The 27,901-nt window shown below is 29.9% G+C and overlaps 1 protein-coding gene across 1 annotated transcript; it reads left to right on the top strand.

Moving 5' to 3' along the window:
- Positions 1 to 20: 20 nt before the first annotated feature.
- Positions 21 to 27,114, top strand: LOC136987576 (DDB1- and CUL4-associated factor 7-like). The gene is given in 8 exon segments (XM_067285334.1): positions 21 to 314; positions 4,707 to 4,907; positions 5,911 to 6,024; positions 18,435 to 18,567; positions 23,563 to 23,714; positions 26,286 to 26,367; positions 26,370 to 26,402; positions 26,475 to 27,114. Coding segments are annotated over 8 exon segments (1,035 nt in total). The 5' UTR covers positions 21 to 167; the 3' UTR covers positions 26,648 to 27,114.
- Positions 27,115 to 27,901: the final 787 nt, after the last annotated feature.

The raw sequence follows: 27,901 nt of genomic DNA, 5'->3' as shown, positions 1-27,901 counted from the left end.
TTTCTGATTTCTGTGGAACACGCAAGGGGGCGCAATAAGTAAAATCATTATTGACGGATTAGTCCTGTTGCGCGAAGTAAAATCGTTTTGAAAGTTGTAAATACTTAAGTTATTTTTCTAATATTTACTTATATTAATAAAACTGCGTTTAAGTTTTTTATTTAACAATGGCTGTTCATTCGGCTCCACCGAAACGTAAAGAAATTTATAAGTATGAAGCTCCTTGGACTGTATATTCAATGAATTGGAGCGTTAGACCAGATAGAAGATTTCGTTTGGCATTGGGAAGTTTTATTGAGGAATATAACAATAAAGTAAATATCTAATGAATATTTTACTACTGCATTAAATCAATGACAATATATATATGTATTTAAGCTTATTTATATATACTTTATTGTGAATCATGATTACTTGTTTGATATAACTTTCAAAAATAATTACAGTAAAAAATGTTGCAATTCAAAGGTTGGTGGGTATTTGGCTTTATTACAGTATGGTGAAATGCATTGTTATAGATGTGCATAATATTATAATGGATCTTTGGATTTGCATATTTGGATGAAAATTAATGCAACATAACACATACTTGGCAGAAAGATTAATTTGTCACTAAACACCTTTGGTGCCGAGAAACATTTATTTGCTTATACCGTATTTACTCACATATAAGACAATCTCACGTATAGGATGAGGTGTGACTTTAAAGATCAAAATAAAATTAGATTTATTAATACAATTTTAATTTTATTTTGTTTAATTCGCAAATAAAATATTATCAAATGCACGTAAATGCACACATTGTCCCGCAAAAATTACTGGCATTTTAAGCTCTAAGGAAAAATCTTGTAAAATTGACAACATAATTTGTTTGTGTAGAGCTGGACGGTCGGGAACTTTTTTGCCAATTCTTAACGGTCGAATCCACACTTACGAGTTTCTCCGAATTCTGATTTCCGAATAATCGTCTATTTTCATGGGAATGGATTAACACTTATATTGGGTTCTCGTGTGATTTTGGAATTTCAATTCGGAATTCAATTTAAAAGCTTTGCTTTTCCTATTGCTATTCGTCTTTACTTCTGACAATACACAAGAATGATTTAAATAATTGAGTTAAAATAGTTTTGTTTTTAAACACCAAAGGGTGAGCATTCGGTAAAAAATGCAAATCACGGTTTGCAAAAATTATTGCAAAAATGCAAAGAATCTTTTGCTCGCAAGTATAAGATGACCTAGGTTTTTGAAGCAGTGAAAAACAAATAAAAACCTCGTCTTATACATGAGTAAATACGGTATATTGATGATTTCGACCTAATGTGTGGGCCGTCCTCGGGTGACCGAATTTTGGAACATCAGTTACAAACTTCCAAAATAGAATGCATCATATCGCTACTTTGGAAGAACATCGGCACAACCCAAAAAAGTGCAATTTTTTGATTATGTCATAATCAAAACGAAAATGTAGTAAATTTTGATGTGTAAAAGTGTCATAAAAGTAACTTGTGTATTCGGCCACTAGGAAGCAGTTATGTCAGTGTTGAATTATGAAAACCTACTTTGGTTAAATCTTTGAATGGGATTTTCTCAAAACTAGTAATTTTGAGTTGTGCCGGTGTTCTTCCAAAGTAGCGATATACAGAACATTAGAACATCAAATTGTAAATATTTGAATATAAAGAACATAAAATTAACATAAGAAATTCTAAAAATAACATAAAGGTGATGTAAAATAAAGTTAAATATAAAAATAGAATAAGAACTGTAAATTTTAAACTCAAAAATATATCTTAGCAAATGGTAGTAACTAGGCATTTCTATAAAGAAGCTTATTTTTTACAATGAACTTTCATGCTTATGGTAAAATGTATGCATCTCTTGCATTAATACATTTATCCTCCAACCTACTCATATATTTCAATTTTTTTAGTGTTCAGTGCCAATGTTGGGAGTGTAAAGTCTAACTCTCACCACCACATCCCATTTTACTGTAGAGTCTTCAGTTTGTGACATCCCGGATAGTACTGTTTCAAAAAAAAACTGGAATTTGATGATAATACTAATTTCACACTGATATCTTTACATGCAGTATACCTTTAATTATACTTTAGCATTTTCAGTCATTTTCGATGACCTTTAAAGACAAAAAATACATTCTACATATAGAACAGTGCCGTCAGAGTAGAACTTGTTAACTGTATATGAAAATTAATGTTTAGAACATAATTTTACAAATTCAAATGTCTGTTGTTCATATAAAAATACAATAACTATCAAAAATTTACAGTAAAACACAGTTAAATAAAATAAATACAATAAAAACAACAAAATAGTATTAAATATGAATAAATAAATAAATCTTATATTCCTCTACATCAGCGATCGGGGAACCGGGTTAAAAATGAAATTATTGGGGGTAATAAGGAATTTCTCCAAAACCTAAAGAGTAAAAGTTTTCAATGAAATTATTGTGTTCCAAAATGATAATTTTATTTGGTTTGTCTATTATTTATTATTTTCAGTGTAAAATGATTCAATAAATAGTGTTTAATTTAAATTTGTATCGATTTTCTCCTTTTCAAAATGAGGGGAGGGTAATGTCGACTTACACAAATATATTTTGGGGTAATGGCTAAAAAAGTTTCCCGCCCGCTGCTCTACATCACAGCGGTAGTTTCCTTGCTCTCAATATTGCAGTCTCTGCAATTGATTGGTTGCCCCTTTGAGTTGCTTTATAAAATTGCCAAGCTTTGTAGTGTTTTATTTGCTGCTTCTGTGTTTTCTGTATTATAACTTTGGTTCCATGGAATCAGCAAGCACATATGTTGTGATTGCTGTATTAGGGTTGACTTTATTGATGTTGTCTTTATGCTCTTTAATTCTTGCTGCTAGTGATCTAATTTTCAAATTGAGTTAAATTCTACAATGACTATGTTATTCCATATTTAAAATGTATTTTTCTTGTTTGAAGGAAGTTTTTAAAAATATCTATAAGCACATAAAGTATAAATAAAAGTATACTGCATTTAAATGACAGTACTGTATTATAAATGTCCTTTTTTACACTATATTGATGTTCTTTGACTCTCAATTTTCTTTTGGTGACTCCAATATAAGTCTTCTTTATTCTTAATTGCATGTTGTTTTCATAAGATATTTTGTACATTTCTTTCTCCTTTTTTTTATTTTTAATGTTTCATTTCTCAATATACTGTAAATATTTGATGCTGTTTTGAAAATTAGTTTAGGTTCTTTATGGTCCGTCATTTCTTTCATAATGTTCATTTCCTTAAAAAAGATTAACTTTATGATTCTATGGAGTTTGCTGTTTTGAGTCTTCAGTCTGTTTCCTTCATAGCTTCTAATCAGTCCTGTTGTTATGCTAGTTTTGTATCCTAGGGTTTTGGCCATTTCTTTAATTTTACTAAGTTCCTTCAGTCTGTACTGCAATACAAATATGCTCTTCTAACGAGCACCCAGAAATTTGCCAATTTGTATTGATAAGAGTCATTTGAATTAAATGGGATGTAGAGTGGGCTATGTGTTGGTTTAACTTATATGCTGATCGCTAAATTTCTTCTTTTAAATTCAATGTTTATGTCTAAAAAATAAATCTTTAACAAACTTTTGTTTTGTCTTCAGTTTCACCCCATTCTTGTTAGTATTAACCTTATCCAGAAATTCATTAATTCTTTTTTAATGTTATAAACATTGTCCATGTAAAAATATCTTCCAACTTGTCAATGAAAGCATTCCGATTTTGGAATTCAATCGTACTCTAAATTAAAATCCCATGAAAACAGATGAAGCTAACTTCTGATACTGAAGCTATATTGAGGTAGTATATCGGACTATTGATTGACTTATCTAAAATGTATAGGGTGTCCCTAAAGTCAAGTGAACAAGGAGATCACTCCACATAACCATGTCTATGCATGTGGTCACATGGATATGAATGATATGAAGAAGTACCAGTCCAATTCTTTCTTCTTTCAACAAAGTCATATTTAATCTGGTGAGAGAAAAATTATAGAGATTTCCTGTGTGTCCAGACTTTAGGGACATCCTGTACATTTGCAAGAGCAATTCCATCTTGCAACAAATTGTTCAATTGGTTATTAATGCATTCTGCACAATATACTAGTGTCATCAAGTTAGGAAGTTGAGGATATTAAAAGCCTCTTACCTTTGTAAGTGACATTTGTTACATCTTGCCCTACCCATACATTCATGCATCCCACCAAGCATTTGGAAGACAGCGAGACATGAAACCCAAATGCAAGATTGTCCCACCTAAATTGGAACATATGGCCACATTAGTATATCAGATAAATTGTGATATTTTCTATAAAAAGTTGGATAAATGTCTTAAAAGAAGTTTATTAATTATATTAATGAATCTGAAATAACAATTCTAGCATTTTTTTTAAAACATTTTTATTTAAATTATATTATAGATCAGTTTTAGTATAATCATTTACAGTGAAATTAAAAGAAACAACAATCAAATGATATTAACTTAAGAAATTAAACCTGTAATTTCTATCATTTAATTTTTTTTTTTACATAAACAAATGTTTTCAACAAATTTAAATAGGTATCATCAAGTTGCAACTACTTGAACTATCAAATTCTGGAAGATTGATTAAAAAATGTAATGAATGAAAGGAATTGGTTTTACATTTGTGTTTGCTTTTGTTTTGTAGGTTCAAATAGTTTCTTTAGATGAAGAAACATCAGAATTTACTGCAAAAAGCACTTTTGATCATCCATATCCAACTACCAAAATTGTGTGGATTCCAGATACTAAAGGCATGTATCCGGACCTTCTTGCGACAAGTGGTGATTATCTAAGAATTTGGAGAGCTGGAGAAACTGATACAAGATTAGAGTGTTTATTGAATAATGTAAGTTGTAATTGTGCAAACATTTTTTGATAATTTTAATAAAAATTCAAACTTTAAATGGTGACTGATAAAGTTTACATATTTTAGTTTCAAATATTATGTGAATTTTAAATAATTTTCAAATAAATCAAATAATTTTAAAATTTATATAAAATTTAAATCTAATGTTATGTTCAAAACAAAATATACATTTTATTTATTGAGTTATTATATCATGTGTTTATCACTTTAATTTCAAATGAATAAACCAAACCATTTTCCCAAAAAAATTTTTTATATAAAGCAGTATTGGAAAAAGTATTTGAACAACAACAATACATGTTGAGATTCAAAAATCCAATCATCAATAATCTGGTTCCTTCAGATTTCTGGCATGGATTTTGGAGTGCATTTTCAAATTTACCGTTTTGGCGCACCACTGTTTTCTGGAGGCACCTAACTAAAATTCTGTAGAACTGTTTTATTTAGTTGATGAACATTAAAATTTCATTTGCTTTTCATTTAGTGTTTAATTTTCTTTCTTTAAAGGATTATACAGGTAGTCATTATCTGTTAACTATATACAGCATATATAACTATAAAAAATCTGGCACTCCTCAGGTTCAGAGATTGCCAAATTTTTGAATGTCAACCTGTAATAGTAAAAGGATCACATACAAAATAACAGGAGTTAATATTTTGTTGGTCTTCCTCTTGATCTTATTACAGTTTTTATTTATCTTGGCATTGTCAAAATTAATTAATTGAAGATGTCTGAAAGTTACTTTACTCCAGCTGATTGTAATGGCATCTTTAAGTTTGTCTTTATTAATTGGTGCCCCTTTTATCAACCAGCATTTTCAACTTTGCCCATAAATTTTCTATATGATTTAAATCTGGGCTATTTGCAGGCCAGGTTAATGTTTTCAAGCTCTTAGACATCAAAAATTCATTTGATTTTATTAATAAGAAATTTAGCAAACTTTGCCCACTTGAATAACAAATTGATTTTTTTTATTTCTAGAATAAAAACTCGGATTTTTGTGCTCCACTTACTTCTTTTGATTGGAATGAAGTTGATCCAAATTTATTGGGTACATCAAGTATCGATACTACCTGCACCATCTGGGGCTTAGAAGTAAGTAAAAATTATTTTAATTTAGATTCTAAAATCTAGCTTCAATATAAATTGTGTGTTAACATACTTTTCTTGGAAAGAATAGAAGTCATAAAACATCAAATTTTTTGTGTACAGGGCTTGTTATTGAAAACAGTAACAATTTAGCAAAAACTAGATTGTTACTTTTTTTGGTATGAGTTACTAAAAGTTACTTTATAGATTTGGTTACTGCTGTTACTTTTTTTGGTATATTTCAGGAAAACTGAACTGTTTTGTTTGCTGAAATAGTAATCATGACAGTTAAAGTTGTATATGCTATACATATATATATATATATACAGTAGAGCATCGTTTATCCGAATCAATTGGGGACTGGGGTTGTTCAGATAACTTATTTTTCGGATAATCGATTACAAAAAAATATATTAACTTACTTATCCCATGTTGAAATTTTTCTTTGTTGTGTGTCGCTTCGCATTGAATTTCCGTCAATGTTAAGCCTAACGTAAATTTTTTAAAATAATAATTGTAGCTATTGTATCGTTATAAATTATTTCTTTATTTTGTACAAATAAAATAAATATGTTGAAAAATATAAAAACAAAAAAAAATTATACTTTAGAAGTTAATCTAGTTGCAAATTTTTTAATGGCATCACTGTTCTTTTTAATGTCTGATATTGTGGCAATTCCAACTCCATAGTTCCAAGCTAAGCTTGATCCACTAGCACCACACTTCAACTGATCTATTATTTTAAGTTTATCAGAAACACTGAGAACAACACGTTTACGTTTAGTCGCTATTACAAACGGTACAACAACCACTGCACAATCTGTTCCAAGTATAAAATTCACAGATCTAAAATTAATGTCCCCGATGGAAACGGATTTCCCAGGACACACGTCCCAACATACAGTCCTCAGAAAAACACCACACAAAAGTACCAGTGCTGCCAGCTAAAACACACCAACAAAAAAAAAAATATTGGAGTAGCCCAAGACATAGCCAAAGATTGCAGCACCACAGCACTAGTGGAAATTTAAATTTGCCGACTGGAACACTTTTGGTTAACTGACATCTCGGTTGATCGGCTTTTGGATAAATGATGCTCTACTGCAGTGGTTCCCAACCTTTTCTAGGATGCGGAACACTTTTGTGAGCAATTTTCTTTAGTGGAACACTTACTTAAGTTAATATGAAATACATAAGCTTGTCATCAGTTATTTTATTAGAATTGAGTAGTTATAATTCAAAATCTCTACTCATATTATTAACGCCAATTCTAAGACAGGAAAAAATATACCTAAATAACTTTAATGGGAAACTTGTGCCTGATGTTTTTTTATATATTTCATTCAGTTTTTTTCATTGCCTTTACCTTATTCGAAGCAGTAGTACACTCCATAAGTACGAGTCATACATATATATTTAAGTTTATGAAAATTTTATGATTTTAATTTTTTTATATTTGGCGGCTCGAATACGATTGTACACTTTCCGATTTGCGACTAAATCTGCGGAACACTTGGAAGATGCTTATGGAACACCAGTGTTCTGCGGAACACCGGTTGGGAACCACTGCTCTACTGTATATATATACACAATATGTGCCAACTCACATTTCACAATTAGTCAATCAAAACATATACAGTACCGTGTATTGTATATAAATTGCAAATGTGCAATTATTTATTGTGACATTGTCACAATGCCAGGCTGCAAGTTTTCATTAGTGTTCTCAATTTTTTTAGTGGTGTCTTGCCCCTGTACATACTTTTCCTATTAGTGATAGAGTCATGCTGATCATCTATCTAACTTCATTCAGGAAAAAGTTTTTTAATTGTAATAATCTGACATCTGGTACAAACTGGAAGCTTGTATATAGTTAATCAGGCCTCCTGCCCCTAAGCTTTCCATATCTGTCCAACTTTCATCTATCTAACACTGTTCTCGAGATTAAGAAAGGACAGTCAGAAAGACACGAGATAACAGTTGGAATTTATAAGTCTGCAATTCTTTCAAACTGCAGCCCAATTATACATGACAATTACATATTGCATTATAACAAATGAACTTCTTAGCAAATACTGGAGGAAATATAATTCATCACACAAAACCTTTGAAACTCCAGTGATACGTGTTTACAAAACAGCGAACATAGTGCATTGCTTTTAAACTTATAGTAGTAATGCATTTAAATTACAGTACAGTAGACCCCCCCTATAACACGGTAGATATGTTCCGTGTTGTACGAGTCACTTAAATACATGAGTCAATCACAGCCCAGCACATGTGCAGTTTAGGGGCTATGGCTGTTTGAAAGGTTTTCTTCCATAAAATTAATCGATTCTAGAGTAATTTGACTCAACATTTCCAAATAACATATCATTTTTGGGAATAATCCATACAAATTATGCTATAAACAAAATTTGTAGGATTACTTACCGAGTGGGCACCGTTTGACGACGCCGTTGCTTAAGCTTGGCTTGTTTTCATCGCAGAGTGGCTCATTGAACGGCGGACACATGTTTCCTGATCAGTGAATTTTTCACAGAAAAAATAACTTAACTTTGGAGACATCATTAATAAAAATATAATTTTTATGGTTGTTGAATAATAAATGTTTTTTAGTAGGTCCAGTGCTCATTTAAACTCAATGGTTTGTACAATATCCACTATTTTTCAGATTCGACCAATCCTGTCGCGACACAAGTCTGCAATGACATTTTACCGTGTTATACGAGTCTCTTTTAGCGTGTTATATGAACCCGTGTTATAGGGGGGTCTACTGTACTGTATTAATATTAACTATTCTGATGATATCTATATTATTTATCTTATTGCTTAATAATTTTGTGCATTCAATATAATTTGAAAGCATGTCATGTTTCAATCCAATAAAGGCAGCAATAAAAGAGAATTTTCTGTTATCTAATACAGTAGAGACTCATTAATCAGAACCCCGGTAATCGGAACGATTTTCAGTCGGACTGTGTCGTGCTGAATCGAACGTTTTTGATACTAAATTTACTTCTAAAGTATAATTTTCATGTTTTTATATTCTTCAATATATTTATTTTGTTTGTACAAAATGCAGAAATAATTTTTAACGATACGATAGCCTCGATTATTATCATAAAAATTTTTGTTAGGCTTAAAATCGACGAAAATTCAACACAAAGCGACACGCAATGGAGAAAAATTTGAACATCGGACAGGTTAATGTATTTTTTTTGTACATAATCGGTAATCGGAACAAATCACTAATCTGAACAACCCCAGTCCCCAATTGATTCCGATTTTCGGTTCTCTACTGTAATATAAATATTGTCTTTTCTAATTCTAAATTAAGTTCCTATATTTTTATACTTTTCTATTAGATATATTTCCTTCAGCATTCTCAAGAAACTTTTAAACATCTTAAAAGCATAATCCAAAAAAATTTTAGAAGCATACTACATGCTTTTAAGATTTTTCTGGATTATGAAAAAATTAAATTTAGAAAATATAACCGATTGTTATATTAATAATTTTATATTTAATACAAAGTTATTTAATTATTATTAATCAATGTATTTTTAATTTTTTTATATACAGCATCTCTAACAAGAAATGGTTTTTGAAAATAGCTGAAATGCAGAAAACTTCTCTAATTGAAATATTAATTTTGATTAGAGAAATTTGCTGAATTGTTATTTTTTTGATATTTTAGCCCTTGCTCTATTTTTTTATTTTTTATTTATAATAAAGATATAATTTATTATTTATAATATTTTTATAATAAATAATCCAAAAAAACTTAGTAGTGACTTTCTAATCCACAAGTTTCCAGAGAAGGTTCATGTATTTTCTCATACTGTAATGCCACTATCACACTGCTATTAAGATACTACAAGAACTACGGAACTGCAGAACTATAGAATTTAGAATACAATTGATTTTGATATTACAAAATTTGTTCATAATGCCTACCTTGTTAGTAATTGTAAGGGTTTTTATATATTAAATTATAAAGAGAGTATTTTCAATCATTTTTGTTTGTTTGTTTTGTTAAGTTATAGCAACACAACACTTTGAGCAATCTGTCTAGAGGGGATGCCTTTTTTTTAATGGTAATTGACCCCTATTCAGGTGTTACAGACATGGAGAAAACTCCACCTGGCCAGCCTGTCCGGCACAAACCCATGACCGAACTCCCAGTGTTCAGGGAACAGCTTGGCCACTGGTGGGCCATTCAATTATTTTTACATAAGTTTAAATGTTTCTAATATAAAGAAAAAAAAACATACTACATGCATTATGGGAAAATATCTTTTAAAACTGATAAAAATTTAAAGTAAAATTAAGAAAATCTGAATCCTTTTTTTTAAATTTTTTTGTTTCTAGAAAATAATTGGCAAAGTGGCTTCTGTAATTTTACTAATATTCCACTATTATTTTCTATCAGGAAATATTTATATTGCCATTTAATTCATAAAGTAGTCCAAAATATTCACAGAATATCATAGAATTAAGTCTAATGCAAAATTTTCAGATTTTTGCATTTTTTCTTCTACAAACTTGTATTTTTAATTTATTTTCATCAATTAGTAGTATAAAATTGTGGAGTAATGACAAGAATGCTGCCTTATTAAAAGTAAAGCCTATGATTACCAAAAAATGCTCAATTATAAGAGTTGTGACACGTACTGTATATTTAGTTTTCATATGGTAAAGTAGATGAAATTTTAATTAATTAATAAATTGGCACAAAGCACTTGCCCTTAAGACAAATGTAGAGCCATCACAAACCCTATTTGCAAGTAATCATTCTGTATGGACTTTTATATTTTATGATGGCAAAGTTATTTATGTAGCTGGATGTACAGTACACACATGGCTAGTTAGCCATTTTGTTCTTAAATTTTTATCATGTGGAAGTGAATGTAACTAGAACGGTTGAATATATGGACAGTCTCAATGCATTATGTTTTCGTGTACATCGCATACAGCTTCAAATCACTTATAAAGAACACACTGGCCATTTTGGCCACCAACCACTGCACAATATCTATTTGAACTGGTTTTATAAATCATGTTGTCAATGAAAAACTAAAAATTGCAGACTTACACTAACAATTAGCAGTATCTTTGACTGCCAAGACATACACCCTTGTGTGACAGAATTCAAAATTCAAAGGAAATTTATTTTTATATAAAATATATAAAAATAAATTTCCTTTGAATTTTGTCATATTTTTAGGAAATAATTGGTCTTAATTTATGTGAATTTTTGTTTGTGTAATTGTTCCAAGAGCACAAGTTGCATATTAATCACAACTAATCTAGTTCAGTTTCACAGAGAATAATAAGATTTAAACAGTTTTTAATGGCGGAACTAATGTATTTCCTGTATTAATTCTTGGAGGGTTTATTTTTAAAACATGTATCTACTGGAGTTTATTACCTTGCAACAGGAGATGAGAGAGTAAAAATTGAAAGAAATAACTTAATTGTACATTTTCCAAACTATCAAAACCATTTATTGACAATGTTTGAGTTACAGCTACAACATTTGAAATAATTTCTATTTTCATAGTTAACTTAATTCAGCATCTTCCAATTTGGTTATTACATTGTCATTTGTGTCTGCTTCAGTGTTACAAGAATCAAGATTGGCCTTTACACTATTTAGTAAAAGTCAATCTTGATTTCCTGAAGTCTGACTTTTAAACACTTTCCAAAAGAGATGACTGAGTTTAACCAGTTTTCCTAATTATGCTTTAACTGTTCTAGACTTATGAACTCTATTGTGACTTTCCCTAATACAGTCAAACCTGTTTTTATGCGCTCTTTTTATGTGCGATTTTTATTTGTGCGATTTTTTTAATGCAAATTTTTAATTTGTGCGATTTTTTATTTGTGCGGTATAGTTGGCGACTAGTCTCGTGCGATTCGTCATGTCTCACGTTGACTTATTATAGCTAAATAAACTTATTATAGCATAAATGCACTTATTATAGTAATATTATTGCATGAATATGCGAAAAATGAAATAATTTACTTTTTAAGTCAACAAAACACTACCTGGACAAAAATATGTAAAACAGACGATAGACCAGACGATGCAGTCAAGTGCTGACATCTGTTGTCAATAAATTCTATTTCGTACGGTTTTGAGTTATTTTCTATGTGAGACTCTTTTTATGCGGTCCCTATTGACCGCATAAAAAAATATTTTTTTAATTGTGTTGCAAAAACTATTTTTTATAGCCCCTCGTGAAGTTTCGTGCGATTTTTTTTTTTTTTTTATGTGTTTTTTTTAATGCAGTCTCTATCCCCCGCATAAAAACAGGTTTGACTGTATTCAACAAAATTTATAATTTTATTTAGTGATGGGATGATTAATTGGAATCAGGAATTGGAAAATCAGGCATTTTCTGGTAATCTGAATCAAGTAAATCTCTTCGTGATTTCTAACTCTCAAAACAATATTTCCATATTTAATAAGAAAATTAATTATGTGTCAGTCAACAATTAAAAATGTTTAAAATTACAATATTAACAATTAAGTATTAGTTTATTGGAAACTTTCGCATTGATGAAGCAGAGACTGCACAACACTTCATATACGAGATAATGTCTGTCATGGCAGATTTTTTTTTTGTGTAATCAGAATAAGAGATTACACTTGGTCAGTACTGACTGTTCTCATTTCAGGGGAGATAGGGTGATATTAGGGTTGCCACTTGGCTGGTATTGGTTGGCTTGACTGCAAATTTCAAATTTTGAAACTGAGCAGTCAACAAAAATATTTAAATGTTGACAAAACAGTTTAAAATATAAACAAAATTATGTTTTAATTAAAAAAATATCTAAAATTATTTTTAATATTTAGTATGTTTACTTATAATGATAAAATGCTTGAACAATGCCTTAAATATTTTTTAGCAACACTTTAATTTATTTAAATGAAAGTTTTCAACCCCTTTTCATAGGTTTATAATCTTGCACCCGAAATGCATAGTGAATAAAGAATAATGAAGATAACGCTCAGAAGTTTTTTGTCTCTGATGAAATGTAGTCCAGACAAAAAACATCGATTAACTTCTTCGGATTTAACCTATAAAGTCTCATCAATTTTTTTGAAGAAATATTTAAGGAATTGATTTTTAAAGCAATATAAAGAAAACTGCACCATTGATATAATACATATCTATTCTTATAGAAAATTTGAACTGTTTAAAAAGACAGTTTGAATCTTGTTAAATCTGACACGTAATAATATGAAAATGGGGTCAAAATTTTTAAAATCATTTAAATAAATTGAAATGTTGCTGAAAAAAATATTTAAGCGGATGTTCAAGCTAAATTAGTTTCAGCTTATATAGTAGTTGTTTTGTTATGATTCACAGATGATGCTGTGATACATTAAATATTCAAATGCAATTTGTGTGATTCTAAGTAAAAATAATTGTTTGTGTTAAGTCTATGGCCATTCTGAGTTTTAAAAATTAATTTTTCATGATGAGTTAGGCTAAGCATTTGTTTGATTTTTCTTTTCTTCAAAAAAGTTTATGCAATTGTACATTTAGGAAAATCTGGCTCAAGTGAATGAATTCAGAATATGGTTAACTCATGATGATGATGATATAGACGATACAGATGATATATTTGTTCAACACTGCATCATCAAACCTCATTTAACATTAAATATGGTGGAATTAAAGCATTTACAAGTCATACCAATTGCGAGAAGCATGAAAAAAGAAGGGCATGTTCTTGTTTACTTTCCTCCCTGTACATTGTTGTGTCAGCCAACAATGCAGTTTCTAAAGATGACAACTCTAAATGACATGATGGGATAGTTCTTTGAGTAAAAGGGAATTAACTGTAATTTCTTTGAGGGTCGTGTTGTAATATTAACTTTATCTGAAAAAGATAAAAATGTACTTTGTAGTACACAATAAAAGCATACATATCCACATGTAAATGGAGAATTTTCAGGCTTCTTTCAAAAGATTGATTCTGGATTTTCCATTCTTTAGATTGATATTTGTTAATTTTTGAATGTACAGTACCATGCTCATAATGTAAATCATTAATTTTTTTTAAACTAAAATAAACTTTCTAAAGTATTTAAAAGAATCTGAATTGGGAGAAATTTTGGTATCATCCCATCAAAATTTCAATTTAATTTCAAAAAATATTCTCATGACCTTTGGAATAGAAAGAATGCCTACTAACTCTAGACAATTTGAAGAGATAGAATTTTAGTTAAACTTGTCACTCTGAAGTACAGTACATTACCTACACACTATACAATGCAATCTTCGTGTCTCCCATCCTTTTCAACTCTGTGTTTATTTTTAACAATAACTTTATTCCCTGGGTTTTATTTTAAGCCCAGAGCTTATTTGGAATTTAATTTAGGTACATGCTGTGTTGTCTTTATTAGAAGGTAATATTTACTTAATTGTAGAATTCTTATAAAGAATAACAACAAAGTAACTTTAGCATTATTATTTTTATTTTTTATTATTATGCCTTTGTCCACTTTGGACTTTCTTGTGAACTAGTACTTGTTATACCAAGGGAAGACAATTACACAATTTCAAACTAAAACATCTTTAATGTAACATAATCCTGCATGCCACTATATTTTAGTATTTTGGATTAAAGCCCCTTCTTAGCAGATGTTACATTTTCTAATTACAATTTTTAAAATTTGTACAGTGGAACCTCGCTTAACAAGCATAATTCATTCCAGAGTCTTACTCATAATGCAAAACACTCATTAAGCAAAACAATTTTTCCCATAGAAATTAATGTAAAATACGATAATCATTCCATGCCAAAAAAATGCTCATATGTTTTATGTATAACATGTATTCAAAAAAAATTGTACAATATACACTGTTAAGGAGCGTGAATCATCATCATCATCATTTCTTCTAGTGCAGAATGAACCATCCTGGAATGAGAATTCAATTTGCAGAAACAAAAGAAATATCGCAGCTAATATGTTTGATAAACACTCCAAACGATATGCCAAATTCTTGGGTTATGTAAAGACTATCATTAAATATTAGAAATCAATTAATTTGACTAGAGGTAGGCAATTATGTTTCCATCTTGTATTAAATTTAATAATTATAAATAGTTAATCTTTAATTCAGACATTTCTAAAATTTAATTTGGAATCAGTCATTAAATTTAATGAATTAAATTTGGCATATTGTTTGGCGTGTTTATTATATAATGAGCTATGGTTGTTGATGTTTATAAGTAATATGTGTAAACACAAGTTTTGAAAAATATGTGATCACAAGCGACACTAAGACGCTAGCGGAACGAGTGCTAAACACAGACTGATGGAGCGTGCTGCATGCACACAATTCGGGACTTTCCCTTTCCTCATCACTCATTATGCAAAACATTGCTCATTAAGCGAGGCAAATATTTACAATTTGTTTTGCTTGTTGTGCAAGTTGCTTGTTAAGCGAGGTTCCACTATATTTACAAGTTTATATTTTAATATACCCATATATTCCTTTCAACATTTTCAGAACAAACTTTTAAACCACTATTTTTAAATTCTTTCTGTACCAAAAACAGATCTGTTTAATTCTAAATTACTGATATTATTTCCATACTAATTATAAATCATCCTATCAGTAAAATTTCTTGAATGTTTTTATGTTTCTTACAATGCAATTTCATTCATTTAAACAGCACTTATTCTTTACACAAATTACCAACACACTACCCAACAGGGAAATTACCTTTCTAACACCACTTCACTCTACAGCAGGGGTTCCCAACCTTGTGCCCACGGGCACACATGCGCCCGTGGAGCTATTTACATGCGCCCGCATCAAAGTGTTGAAATAATGAAAAAAATTTGAGCAAATCCTCTATCACACAGATTGTTTAAAACCCTTGTAGAAAAAGATGAATCTTCCCAAGCTGACCTTATCTTAAATGCAGATATAAGATGGTTAAGTAAACGCAAAGCACTTGGCCAATTTTTTGATGTTTTGGAAGAGAGAGGAAAAAAAGTCAAACATTTGAACAATTAGATAACCTACAATGGTTGATGGACTTGGCTTTTTTAACAGATGCATGTGAAAAATTGAACAGTTTAAACCTGGATATCCAGGGGAAAAATAAACATTTAGTTGAAATGATTAGCTCTATAAAAGCATTCAGAGCCAAAATATAGTTTTGGATAAATAATACGTTGAAAAATTCTCTTGTACACTGATGAAAAAGTGACTGGTGAAGATAATTTTGACCTAACATTATTTATTACTCATCTTGAAATACTTTTGAAACAATTTGAAAGTAGATTTCAGCAATTTACCATTATCGAACCTGCGGCTATATTTTTTGTAATCTTTTTACTACAAAAATGTAGACATTTCTGAAACTGCTAAATCTATAGCAGAACTTCTTTAAGAAGAGACATTGATAATTGAAGAAGGGGATTTTAGATTTTCAAAATGACATCATATTAAAATCTCATGATACAATGAAAACTTCTGGAATTTAGTTGATCATAAAAAGTATAATCTTTTGAAAAAAGGAGCCTTCAAAATCAAATCCAATTTTGATTCCACATATTTGTGCAAATCTTTAGTTTCCACCATGAATATTATAAAATCAAAAATCAGATCTCAACTTAATAATCTTGAAGATTGTTTACGATTGGGATTATCATCTTACATTCCCAACTGTGAGAAATTAGCAAATGAAATAAACTGTCAAAGATCCCACTAATTCAACTTTTATAATAAATATATGTTACTGCATGTTATAATGAAAAACATGATATTTAATTTTGTTTTTTTGAAATCTAATTTGCGCCCACCACTATTTTTTGCAATCTCGAATACGCCCACAACACAAAGGTTGGGAACCTCTACTCTACAGTGTTAACTCCTCTTTAAGGTTCTTAAGTGCCCTCTATATTTAACAGACTGTACCAGGATTTATTTATCATTCTGTCCAACTTTCATTTATTTTTTTTCATCTTTAAAATAAATTATTTCCAAATGTTCAAACAACTGTCTTTTGTAGGTATTTTCCTCTCTGTTTTTCTATTTTCACTGTATTTTGATTTATTTCACTCCCAAATTTATTGCAATGAGCCACTACTGCCGAATTAGGATAATTATACTTTGTTGCTCTGACATGTTTGGTTATCCTTTTTCTTAACTTTTTTTTTTTTGTTTCTCCAATGTATCTGTATTTTTCTAAATACCTACATCGGAAAGAGTATACGATATTTGTTTTATCAAATGTACCAGTTGGTATTTCTTCTTTATTCAACGTTAGTAATTTGTTAAGTGTGTTCTGGAATTAATGTAAGGCCTCATTTTTGACGATTGTCTTTTATCATTTTGAATATTTTAGGAATGTAAAGTAACTTAACTTATTTATTATTCCTCTCAATTTCTGATTTATTACTTGTGTTTTCATTTAACCATTTACTTAATAATGAGTATGGATATTGATTTAACTTGAACATATCTATTACTGATTTGATCGCTTCATCTTTCATTGGTGTCAGTCTCACTACACTGTTAAAGTCTAGACCCAAACTCAAAAGTTTTTAATTTTCAATGGTATTTCTAGGTCTGACATGTTAACTATTAAACTATTTATCCATTTGTTCTTTTCTTCTAATGATGAATATCTACATTTCTTATTTATTATTTTCTCATACTTATTATTAAAATATGTATTTGGAATATTTGGTTGACTTACGTTGTGGTTGTTTCTTCCAAGGATTGGAAGAACTGCAATGAAGGATTCATTGCAGTTTCTTTATTTTATACTTCTTATAGTTCATTGCTGATTTTAATATCATGTTGTAATTTTTGTCACATCATGCCACTGAATCACATCTTTTATGCTCTTTGGTTGTGACGTAGTAGGTAAATGAATTATTTCTCATTGGCATGTCCTTGTGTACCACAAGGACATGCCAATGAGAAGTCATTGAGATTTAAAATGGACTTGTGTACCACAAGTCCATTTTAAATCTCTGGCTTGCATGTCCTTGCTTTCCTCAGAATGTAGGCAGCTTTTAATTTCTCTTGTATAGGTGTTTTAATTTGAAATTGTATGATTTTCTTTCCTTGGTATGAGAAGTCCTAGTTCACAAGAAAATCCAAAGTGGACAAAGGCATAATATATAAGTAACTAAGAACAAGAAGTATGTATCAAAAAAATTTTTTTATGGTGTTTGCATGCTCTAACCATTGTAAATGTCATTTGAAGTTATGAAATTAATAAATTGAAAGTGTAAGTAGAATGAACTAATAGAATGCAGGTTATTTTTATTATTAAGTTTACTGTTATAAAGAAAAATTAATTACCGTATTATATAAGTTGTATATTTATAATTCAGGTTACGTGAATTATTATTATTTACTTGTTAGACTGGACAAGTAGTTGGAAGAATCAATCTTGTTTCTGGTCATGTTAAAACACAGCTTATTGCACATGACAAAGAAGTTTATGATATTGCTTTCAGCAGAGCTGGCGGGGGTAGAGATATGTTTGCAAGTGTTGGTAAGTGATTTTTATATATAGTTAAAAATAAAATAAATAAATAAATAAATTGCAGTTTGATGAAAATTTTATGTACAGAATAAAGTATTTTCTTTTCAGTTGACTTAGATGAGAGTTGCCAACAAGTGAATATATTTAAACTAATAGTGAAAGGTGTAAACACAAAAGGGATACTTGTATATGAAGTGCAAATTTATTTATTGAATCAGACTTCTCTCTATTTACAGTTTTTAGTGATTCACACTCCAGTTCTGATAATCTTGATTTCTTCTGCTGTTGAAGAAATTTACATCTAAGGGTAGGATATCCAAGTGGAGTCAGTTGGGAGCTGATGATTTTGTACACTTCATTGTTCCCTTTGAGACGATGCAAAGTGGTCAGATTGTGATCACAGTGCAAATTAATTTTAAGTACTGATGAAAGTATGGTAATTGGCAATTGATTGTAATTATTTTTAACTTTTAATGTCAGCCATAATAAATATAACAAAACCAACATAAAACATACGAAAACACAAGCAAGTAATAAGCAGCAAATTGAATACAGCTCAAGCAAACATCATACATAAACAGATTTTAAGCATTGCCATGTTGCAGTGGCCCAACTTAGTATATGTAATAAACTCTGAAATAGGTCCAATTGGGAAGTAAACATGAAAGTTGATGTTTTTAAAATTAATTTATGCTACAGTTATGATCTAGCCACTCTGTGGTGGCCTTTGTTTTGTTGATAATGCTGTCTTATTTACATACAAGGAATGATGACTTTTCAATCTTACTATATGCTTCTGCAATGTAAGGAAGTTTGATCTTTTTCTTAGCAAGTCTCATGTAATTTGCATTTCAATTAGACAAACAACTCATATTTTCTCTGTATTTAAATGATTGAGTTCATACATTCCTTTGCTAGTTGGCAGTAGATGTTGGTCCACGTTCTCTTGGGTCCACTGTAGTTCTGCACTTTTGGGTAATGGGCAGCCACCAGCTTCCAGACAAACCAAATCAGCAGAGCAAAAAAAATTCTCTATTATTCAGACATGTTAGGCTTAACTCTTTGAGGCACACGATTTTAAAGAAAAAAACCCTAGTTGCATAGAACTTTTTTTAATATAAAAAAAATAGAAAAAACATTTATTTCAATTATTTAACATAAAACATTACTCAAAATAAGAAAACAAATATTAACATTTCAATAAGTCCTTTATTTAAATAAAATATTAAACTGTATGACTATGAGTAACTTCAACTTTTCGAGGTGGGTTAAAATATGAGGGTGGATCCAAAAAAGGTTACAAGTGTAATAAAAAATTATTTATTAATAATAAACAGAAAATACAAAAGGGAATTAAGAGGCATACTTGCCAATCACTTTTCCACATAATCAGCAAATCTATTTAGGCATTTATCTGAACACAGGACCAACTTATATAACCTGGCTTGGTAGAAATCTTGTCCCTGCCCATTGAACCAGTTCTCGGCAGCTGTTTTCACATCACTGAAGAGAACCTTGTTCCAGGTAAATGTTCCTTCATTTTCGGAAAAAGGAAATATAGTCACTGGGTACCAGATCTGGGATGTATGGGGGGTGGCTCCAGACTTCCACTTGAACTTTTGCAGCAATTGTTGAGTTTTGCAAGCAGTATGGGGCCTGGCATTGTCATGCAGGAAGATGACACCATCACTCAACATGCCAGGATGTTTGCGTTAGATACCCATAAGAAACGAATCACAGTTTGCACTTCCAAGTGAGACCACTTTTCTAAATGTCTTGCCATTTCAATCACTCTGATGCGTCAGCAAACTTACACTACCTACCCACACAACTGCTGTAAGACAACTAGTACCATCTGACTCCACTCTGGGGAAAACATATATTCCCTCCACATTAATTACTTTTCAAATGCTGCTACTTGTAACCCTTTTTTTTTCTTTTTTGATCTACCTACGTATATCCCACTATGCATAAAAAGCTAAGCAAAAAATGGGACAGTTTTTAACCCACCTAACCCTAAAGAGTTAACTGTTATCATACTAATTAATTTAAAATTTTATTCAGTACCCATAAGATTAGTTCGATGATTTTGTTTAGTATTAATTTTATAATTACTGGATATTATCTATAAAATTATTATATTATTTTAAGACGTGTCAAAAACTTTATTTACTTTCATCTGGTTATCTAATTTGTGTAGCAGTTAAAGATTTTACCATATTAAAAGTATTGAATAAATATAATTATGGTAACTTCATACATAATTTCACTGTTTTAAGATTAGTGCTTGCATGGCTTTTCATTTGACAAATTCTTGTATGAGTTTGTCAAATGAAAAGACAATGAGCATTATAGCAACCATCCCTAGCAGGATAACAAAAAGCTTGTAATGCATGTTTAATATTGGCAACATATGTGATGTCACATGTGCACGACATGCATGTGACAATGAGCAATATTGGACAGGTGACATTGATAATAGGCACAGTCAGTCCTGTTACCATCTTAGTGAACTTGCTAAACCAAGAAGTGGAGTTTTAACTGGAAAATTTATCTACTGAAGAACTGTGTGCAGTGATACATTTCCTAATCACTGAATGCAACAATACAAGTTGATATTTACTGTAGATTGGTTGTCATGTAAAGAGTATATGCACTGGAAAATAATCTACAAATGATGTATATGATTCTGGAAAAGTGGTGAAAGCATGCCAGATGACACATGATCTGGTGAAGCAAACATTGTGATCACTCTAAAACTCATTGAACAAGTATTATACAAGGACTTGTGAAAGTAGATCATTGTGTTACAGAACTTGAACCTGGTGCCAGCCATGGGATCATTTGGATGATTGAACATGAAAGATTGGAATACAGAAAAGTGTGTATTCAGTGGGTGCTGAAGATGTTATCACAATGATCCAATGTTTCTCAAGAAGCTATTGATGGAAGATGAAAGTTGGTGCCATCATTTTGAGTTGGAATAATATATAAATAAAACTCACTTACTCAAGCCTTTTCACACCGGTTACAGCTTGAGTGAGTGAGTTTTATTTATATATTATACACACCCCGGCGTGCATGAGGAAGGTATATTGAGTTGGAAACTAAGAGGTCCAACATGCTTTGAAAACATCTGGCATTTCACATGCCAAAGAAATTTAAAGCTTCACAATTACAGAGAATATCTTATTAATTATCTTTTTGATGAACGAGGACAATTGCTCATTGATTTCCTTGAACACAACCACCAAAACTGCTGCATACTGTCAGATATTGCAATGCTACATAATGTGACCAAAACAAATGTCTAGGATTGTTAACCTATAATGATGTATTGTTACATGTTGATGTCTATTTACGTCAATGAAAAACTTGCTTCAGTTGAATAAATATCAAGGGAGTTGTATAATCCTAATGTATAACCCAGACCTTTCATTTTATGATTATTGTTTGTTTGGCCCATCAAAAGACATCTGATTCACATGATCAGATGTTGAGATCCAGAATAGTGTAACAGATAGGTTGCTCATAAAGCCCAAAGGTCTTCTTTGAGCAGAACATATTGCTTCCACAACAGTGGAATGACTGTCTTCAAACTCATTGCAATTACTTTTAACTGAAATGTGTGTGTTGACATCAGGAATGCTTGTCACCTTTTTGTTTGACCTCAATTTATATGTTTTTATCATTTATACATTTGCTTACACTGGTTTTTCTTTTTAGTTGCCATCTTGTTTTAATTTATATTGATAATTTTTTTTTTTTTTATAACTAAACTTATTATTTTTGTTTTATATTTCATATTACATTTATGATATATCATTTTCTTCTACTTGTACAGTACATTCTCATTATTTTAAGATTAATATTGGCATTTACAGTATCTAATTATTGATTTTGATCTTTAATCTATCCATTAAAGAATTATATAAAGTATTTCAAGTCATAACTTTGTGTGTGTGTGTGTTATGTGCATTTTGTTTGAATTACAGTCGAGTTCGCATAAGTTGACATCCAGATAACTCAACACCATCAGTTAAGTAGTCAGTTTTCTGTGGTCCCGGCCGACTTACATAGCCATTAATGTTAAAAAAACTCCAGTTTACTCGACACTGTTTAACTCATCACTGCTGGATAAGTCGACATACTTTTGCTGTCCCACACTCTGATAAGTCGTCACCCCCTCTTTAAAAAATGAATTCACTCTGCACGTGTGGTGCGAACTCATTTTTTTTTCAGGAGGGGGAGTCAATTTATTTATTAATAATTGATTTATTAATATATATATATATATATATATATATATATATATATTAATAAATCAATTATTAATAAATAAATAAATATATATATATATACACATATTAATAAAAATGCCTTAACAATTTTATGTATAAAATAGTAACAGATAAACAAAAAGAAAATATACAATCTACATCAACGTCACACCAGAATCCAATTTTGCATTTTTTCATGCTAGAGGCATTAAGAATCCTTAGACATTACTTGCCAACAATTGACAATTGCAAAGATGATGTTTTCAAGGCATTCATAATTGTTCAAAAAGAAAAGTTGAGACAGTTAAGTGCTCAAAACAAACAACACTAAACAAATTTTTCAGTTTTTCATCTACAGAGTAATTGTAAATGGAGAACACAATGTATTGTAAGCCTGTACTACTATATAATGCACTACTGTATTTTCCTAATTGTAGTTTTGTAGGTTTTTTTTTCAATTTTGCTTTAGTCATCACGTCAGATAACTCGACACATTTCCACTTCCCCTTGGGGTGTCGACTTATGTGGAGTCAACTGTATTTAGTTAATGTATTATTTTAAATTCAAATTGTTTATGTTAAAATTCTCATTACATATTATTGATTTCAAGTTATTGGCTGTCATGATTATTCTATAAATTTATTGATTTATTATAATTAATATTAAAGATGTAACTATCCTTATAAAATAATTTTATACTTACAAGTATAAATATTTATAATAGGTGCAGATGGTTCAGTCCGGATGTTTGACCTTAGGCATTTGGAACACTCCACAATTATTTATGAAGATCCACAACATCATCCTTTATTAAGACTTGCTTGGAACAAACAAGATCCAAATTATTTAGCAACATTTGCAATGGATGCTTGCGAAGTAATTATTCTTTTTTTCTTTTTTTACTTGACTAGACTACAGGAATCTTTTGCCAATTATAAAAAGTTCTTACTCACATTTAACAAAACTCTAGTTAATAAGATAAATGTCTTGTAGAAAATAAAGAATAATGATTATTGCCATGTTAAAATAAAAAATGTAAATGAAATTAAAATATAAAACTTATCATATATTGATGCTGTTGTAAACAATATCAAGAAAGCTTTTGCTTAAAATATGGAGAATAGTTACTTTGCTCATTTTATTTTTCAAATCCTTCAGTGTATATGCTAATGGAACACCCACAATCTTTTTGTTCTCTTAATGTTAGCTACATTCTGTAATCGTGCTTTTCTGCTTGTTCAGAGATTAATTTTTGAGAGTCACAAATTGATTTTTCTGTAATAATTTCTATGACTTCTGTCAGTGTGAATTTCTGCCATAGAATCTTGAGTTAAATTTAAGCATATTACAATTATTGTTATATTTCTTGATCTAAAAAATACATTTTTGTGTTTTAGCAAAATGGCATCAATATTTAGATGAATAAATTGGAAAATCTTAGAATGATCAGAATGTTGACAGAGAAGAAATTCGTATAAATGCCTTGGAAAATATCACTTTACTTCAGGAATGAAACTCTTGTTGAACTAGTCTTTTGACTAAAATCTCTAATAAACTTAGTGGAAAAATAATCCTTTATTTTTCACAGAATGGAAATTGAGTGATATAAACATGAATATAATATTGGTAAAGCAATTTTCACAAGCATTGCTTCATGTGAGATTGATCAATTTATTCTTACCTAATTTGATATTGGAACAATTTTTTCTTATCATTTGAAATAAAATTTCTTTAAAGGAATCTGATTGCAAAACCCTATTTTATCATGAAATTCTCTGTTTTAAATTTTCTGAAAAGAATATGTGAATCCTGAGTTTTTATAAGCAGATGCTCCTATTGCATTTTACTGTTTTTTTTTAAAAACTCAAACCATTCCTTAAGTGCTTTATTGGAACTAATAAAAACAACACAAATTTGCAGGGGAAAAAGGTTTTCTAAGCACTTTCAGACAATCAAGATATCTTCAGGGAAATTAATTGTTATAAATTTAGAGAAATTAGTTTGTAGAATATACATACAGTAGAGCAGTGTTTCCCAAACTTTTGACATCTGTGTACCCTTTGTATAATTTTCTTAATGCTGAGTACCCCTCGTCAAAAAATTTAAATCAAAAACCAAAGATAACGAGGATATTCCATTTCTATATGCTGCTGCACTTGAAAAATCGAAAAAGCCAAAATAGAAGACTATGTGGAAAATATTGTTCCTAGATATGGCGATATGGACTTTAGGTCTCATTTTCGTCTTTCTATAAGCACTGTCAAAGTAAGTCTCTGCTAAGAATTGTTAGTTGTAGTAACTAGCTACAGAAAAATTGGTTTATTTGGCAATTTTAGCTTTTTATTAATACTAAAGCACATAACAAACCTTTCCTGTTAGAAAAATCGCAGAAAAGCTAAAAATACACACGCGCACATTGTAACAATTCAATGTGTAGATACTGGAGGTTTTTGTGTGACACTGTTGTCTTGGCCATAAGGTGGAGGAATACACAGAATCACAGCACCCGGCGAAACCGCTAAGAAGTAACGAAGTTTTTTTATTATTTTTCTATGTTCGTAATCGAAAAAAAGTAAACTGCTTGTTGCACCAGGAACAGCCGAAGCACAGTGCAGCGTGTACCCCCACTAAACTCTTCTCGTACCCCTGGGGTACGCATACCACACTTTGGGAAACACTGCAGTAGAGCATCGATTATCCGACCCCCGATCAACCGTCACATCGGTTAACCGACCACATTCTAGTTGGCAAATTCAATTGTCCACTAGTGATGTGGCGCTACAATATTTGGCTATGTCTTGGCTACTTTAATATTATTTTTGTTAAATTTTTGCGTGTTTTAGCTGGCAACACTGGCTCGACCATGAAAGGGAGGCCAGTATTTAAACCATCTTAATTTTTTATTTTGTCTTTATTTTGTGGAAAATAAAGAAATCATTTTTAACGATACAATAGCGACGATTATTATTTTTAAAAAAATTTTGTTAGGCTTAACATCGATGAAAATTCAACGCGAAGTAAGGTAATAGTGATATACTAATATACAGATTACATGGGATATACTAATATACTAATAATGTATTTTTTCATACTTTTCAGTTATTCGTTTTTTCAGTTATCCGACCAACCCCAGTCCCCAATTGAGTCGGATAATTGATGCTCTACTGTTTTTAAATTTGTTAAATATATCATTAGGAATATAAGACTTGACATTATAATTAATATGATCATATATCTGTAGTTATTATATTGTTATATTATCTGAATATAATAATAATTGAGAAATCAGACACTGCACTTTTTACACATTAGGATTTTGCTATATGATATTTAAGGGGCAGATAACTACTGACATATATTTAAAACAAAATGTGCATTAATTTTCTAAAACTTTTAGTATAAAATTAAAATAATTATTATTTTAACAAAATTTTAAAATTTTATTAGGTTATAATCTTGGATGTCCGCGTTCCATGTACTCCAGTCGCACGTTTAAATAATCATAAAGCCTGTGTAAATGGTATTGCATGGCTCCTCATTCTTCATGCCATATTTGCACTGCAGGTAAGTTGTAATAATTTTAATAATAATTGTAATGTTTCTAAATATTTTTCTTAGTTTTACGTTTACTTTTAGCTGATGATCACCAGGCTTTAATATGGGATATTCAGCAGATGCCAAGAGCCATTGAAGATCCTATTCTAGCTTACACAGCTGAAGGGGAAATTAATCAAATTCAATGGGCCAGCACACAACCAGATTGGATAGCTATATGTTATAATTATTATTTAGAAATATTGAGAGTGTGACATTAGTGATGTGGGGAGAAACGTAATATCTCCTCTAGTGGTGAATGTGTGTGTGTTTGATTGAGAAAAGAATGCGAAGCATGGTGTGTATGATTAGAGAGTTTGAGTTATCCATTTAATTAAATCCCAAAGTTTGTGTCACATCAGTGAATTAGATGTGATTGTATATGTTATATTTTGTAGAAATTCTGATTTTATTAAAAATAAGTTAATTGGCAGGAAACTCTACACATTTATAGCATATAAATCTACATAATAATAAAACTATTTGTGTCATCTTCTAATAGAAAAAAATATATATTGATAAAATACTTTATTTGTAGAAATTAAATAAAAATTAAAAATTTATCTGTACCCTATGCCATTTTATATATAAATATATACATATATATTATTATTATTATTGTACTATATATATATAAATATACAAATGTTAAATTTTTGTTTTAACAAGTCATATAAGTAATTTTTTTTAACTTCAGAATTGTTTTAATTCTGTCACTTTGTAAAATACAATTTTATGTGATAGATTAAATTATATAATAATAATAAGATAAAAATCTTTTGAGAATTTTTTAAATTATTAATTTCAATAATTTAACTTATTTACAGTAAACAATATCATAACTTTTTAATGAAAGAATGTACAGAAATTTTTTTTATGTTAATTGTTTAATTTCCTCATGGTTCACTTAAAATGTTTTTAATCCCATAAATGTCTTTTCATTTATTTTATAATTTCTCATTATGTAATATATTTAATAAAGTTGATGTCAATAATTTTCATTAGGAAAAAATAATAATGTTCTAAAGCTTCTGAAGTTTTTTAGAGAACAATTTACAATAAAACACCATAGATGATGATGATGATGATGATAATTAAGCAGTGTAACATAGCATTTTTTCCCTCAGTTTACTAATCTAAATATGAATTCCAATGGTACTGTTAGACTCATTTGTGCTTTGGGGAAAAATTCTTAGTGAATAAAATTCAGTTCATAATTTGATTTCTTAAAGTCTGTTGGTAAATTTTTCAATTTTAATGGACATTATACTGCATATTATATGTAAACTTTGGTCTATTGAAACTCAAGCTGAAAAAGTAAAAATTTTAGTCTGGAACAACTAAAAACTGCAACAGTAGATAATCAAACACTCAAAACACCTTTGTATGTAGCAAAAATTTTTAATTACTGATGTTTTTGGTCCTGTTAAGGACCATCTTCAAGTAAAATACAAAAAAAAAGAACAACA

The sequence above is a fragment of the Centruroides vittatus genome, unplaced genomic scaffold (assembly GCF_030686945.1).
Source record: "Centruroides vittatus isolate TY-2023 unplaced genomic scaffold, ASM3068694v2 contig_1224, whole genome shotgun sequence".
Classification (NCBI taxonomy): Eukaryota; Metazoa; Arthropoda; class Arachnida; order Scorpiones; family Buthidae; genus Centruroides; species Centruroides vittatus.
The sequence above is the reverse complement of the archived record's forward strand: the minus strand, read 5'-3'. Positions and strand labels throughout refer to the sequence as shown.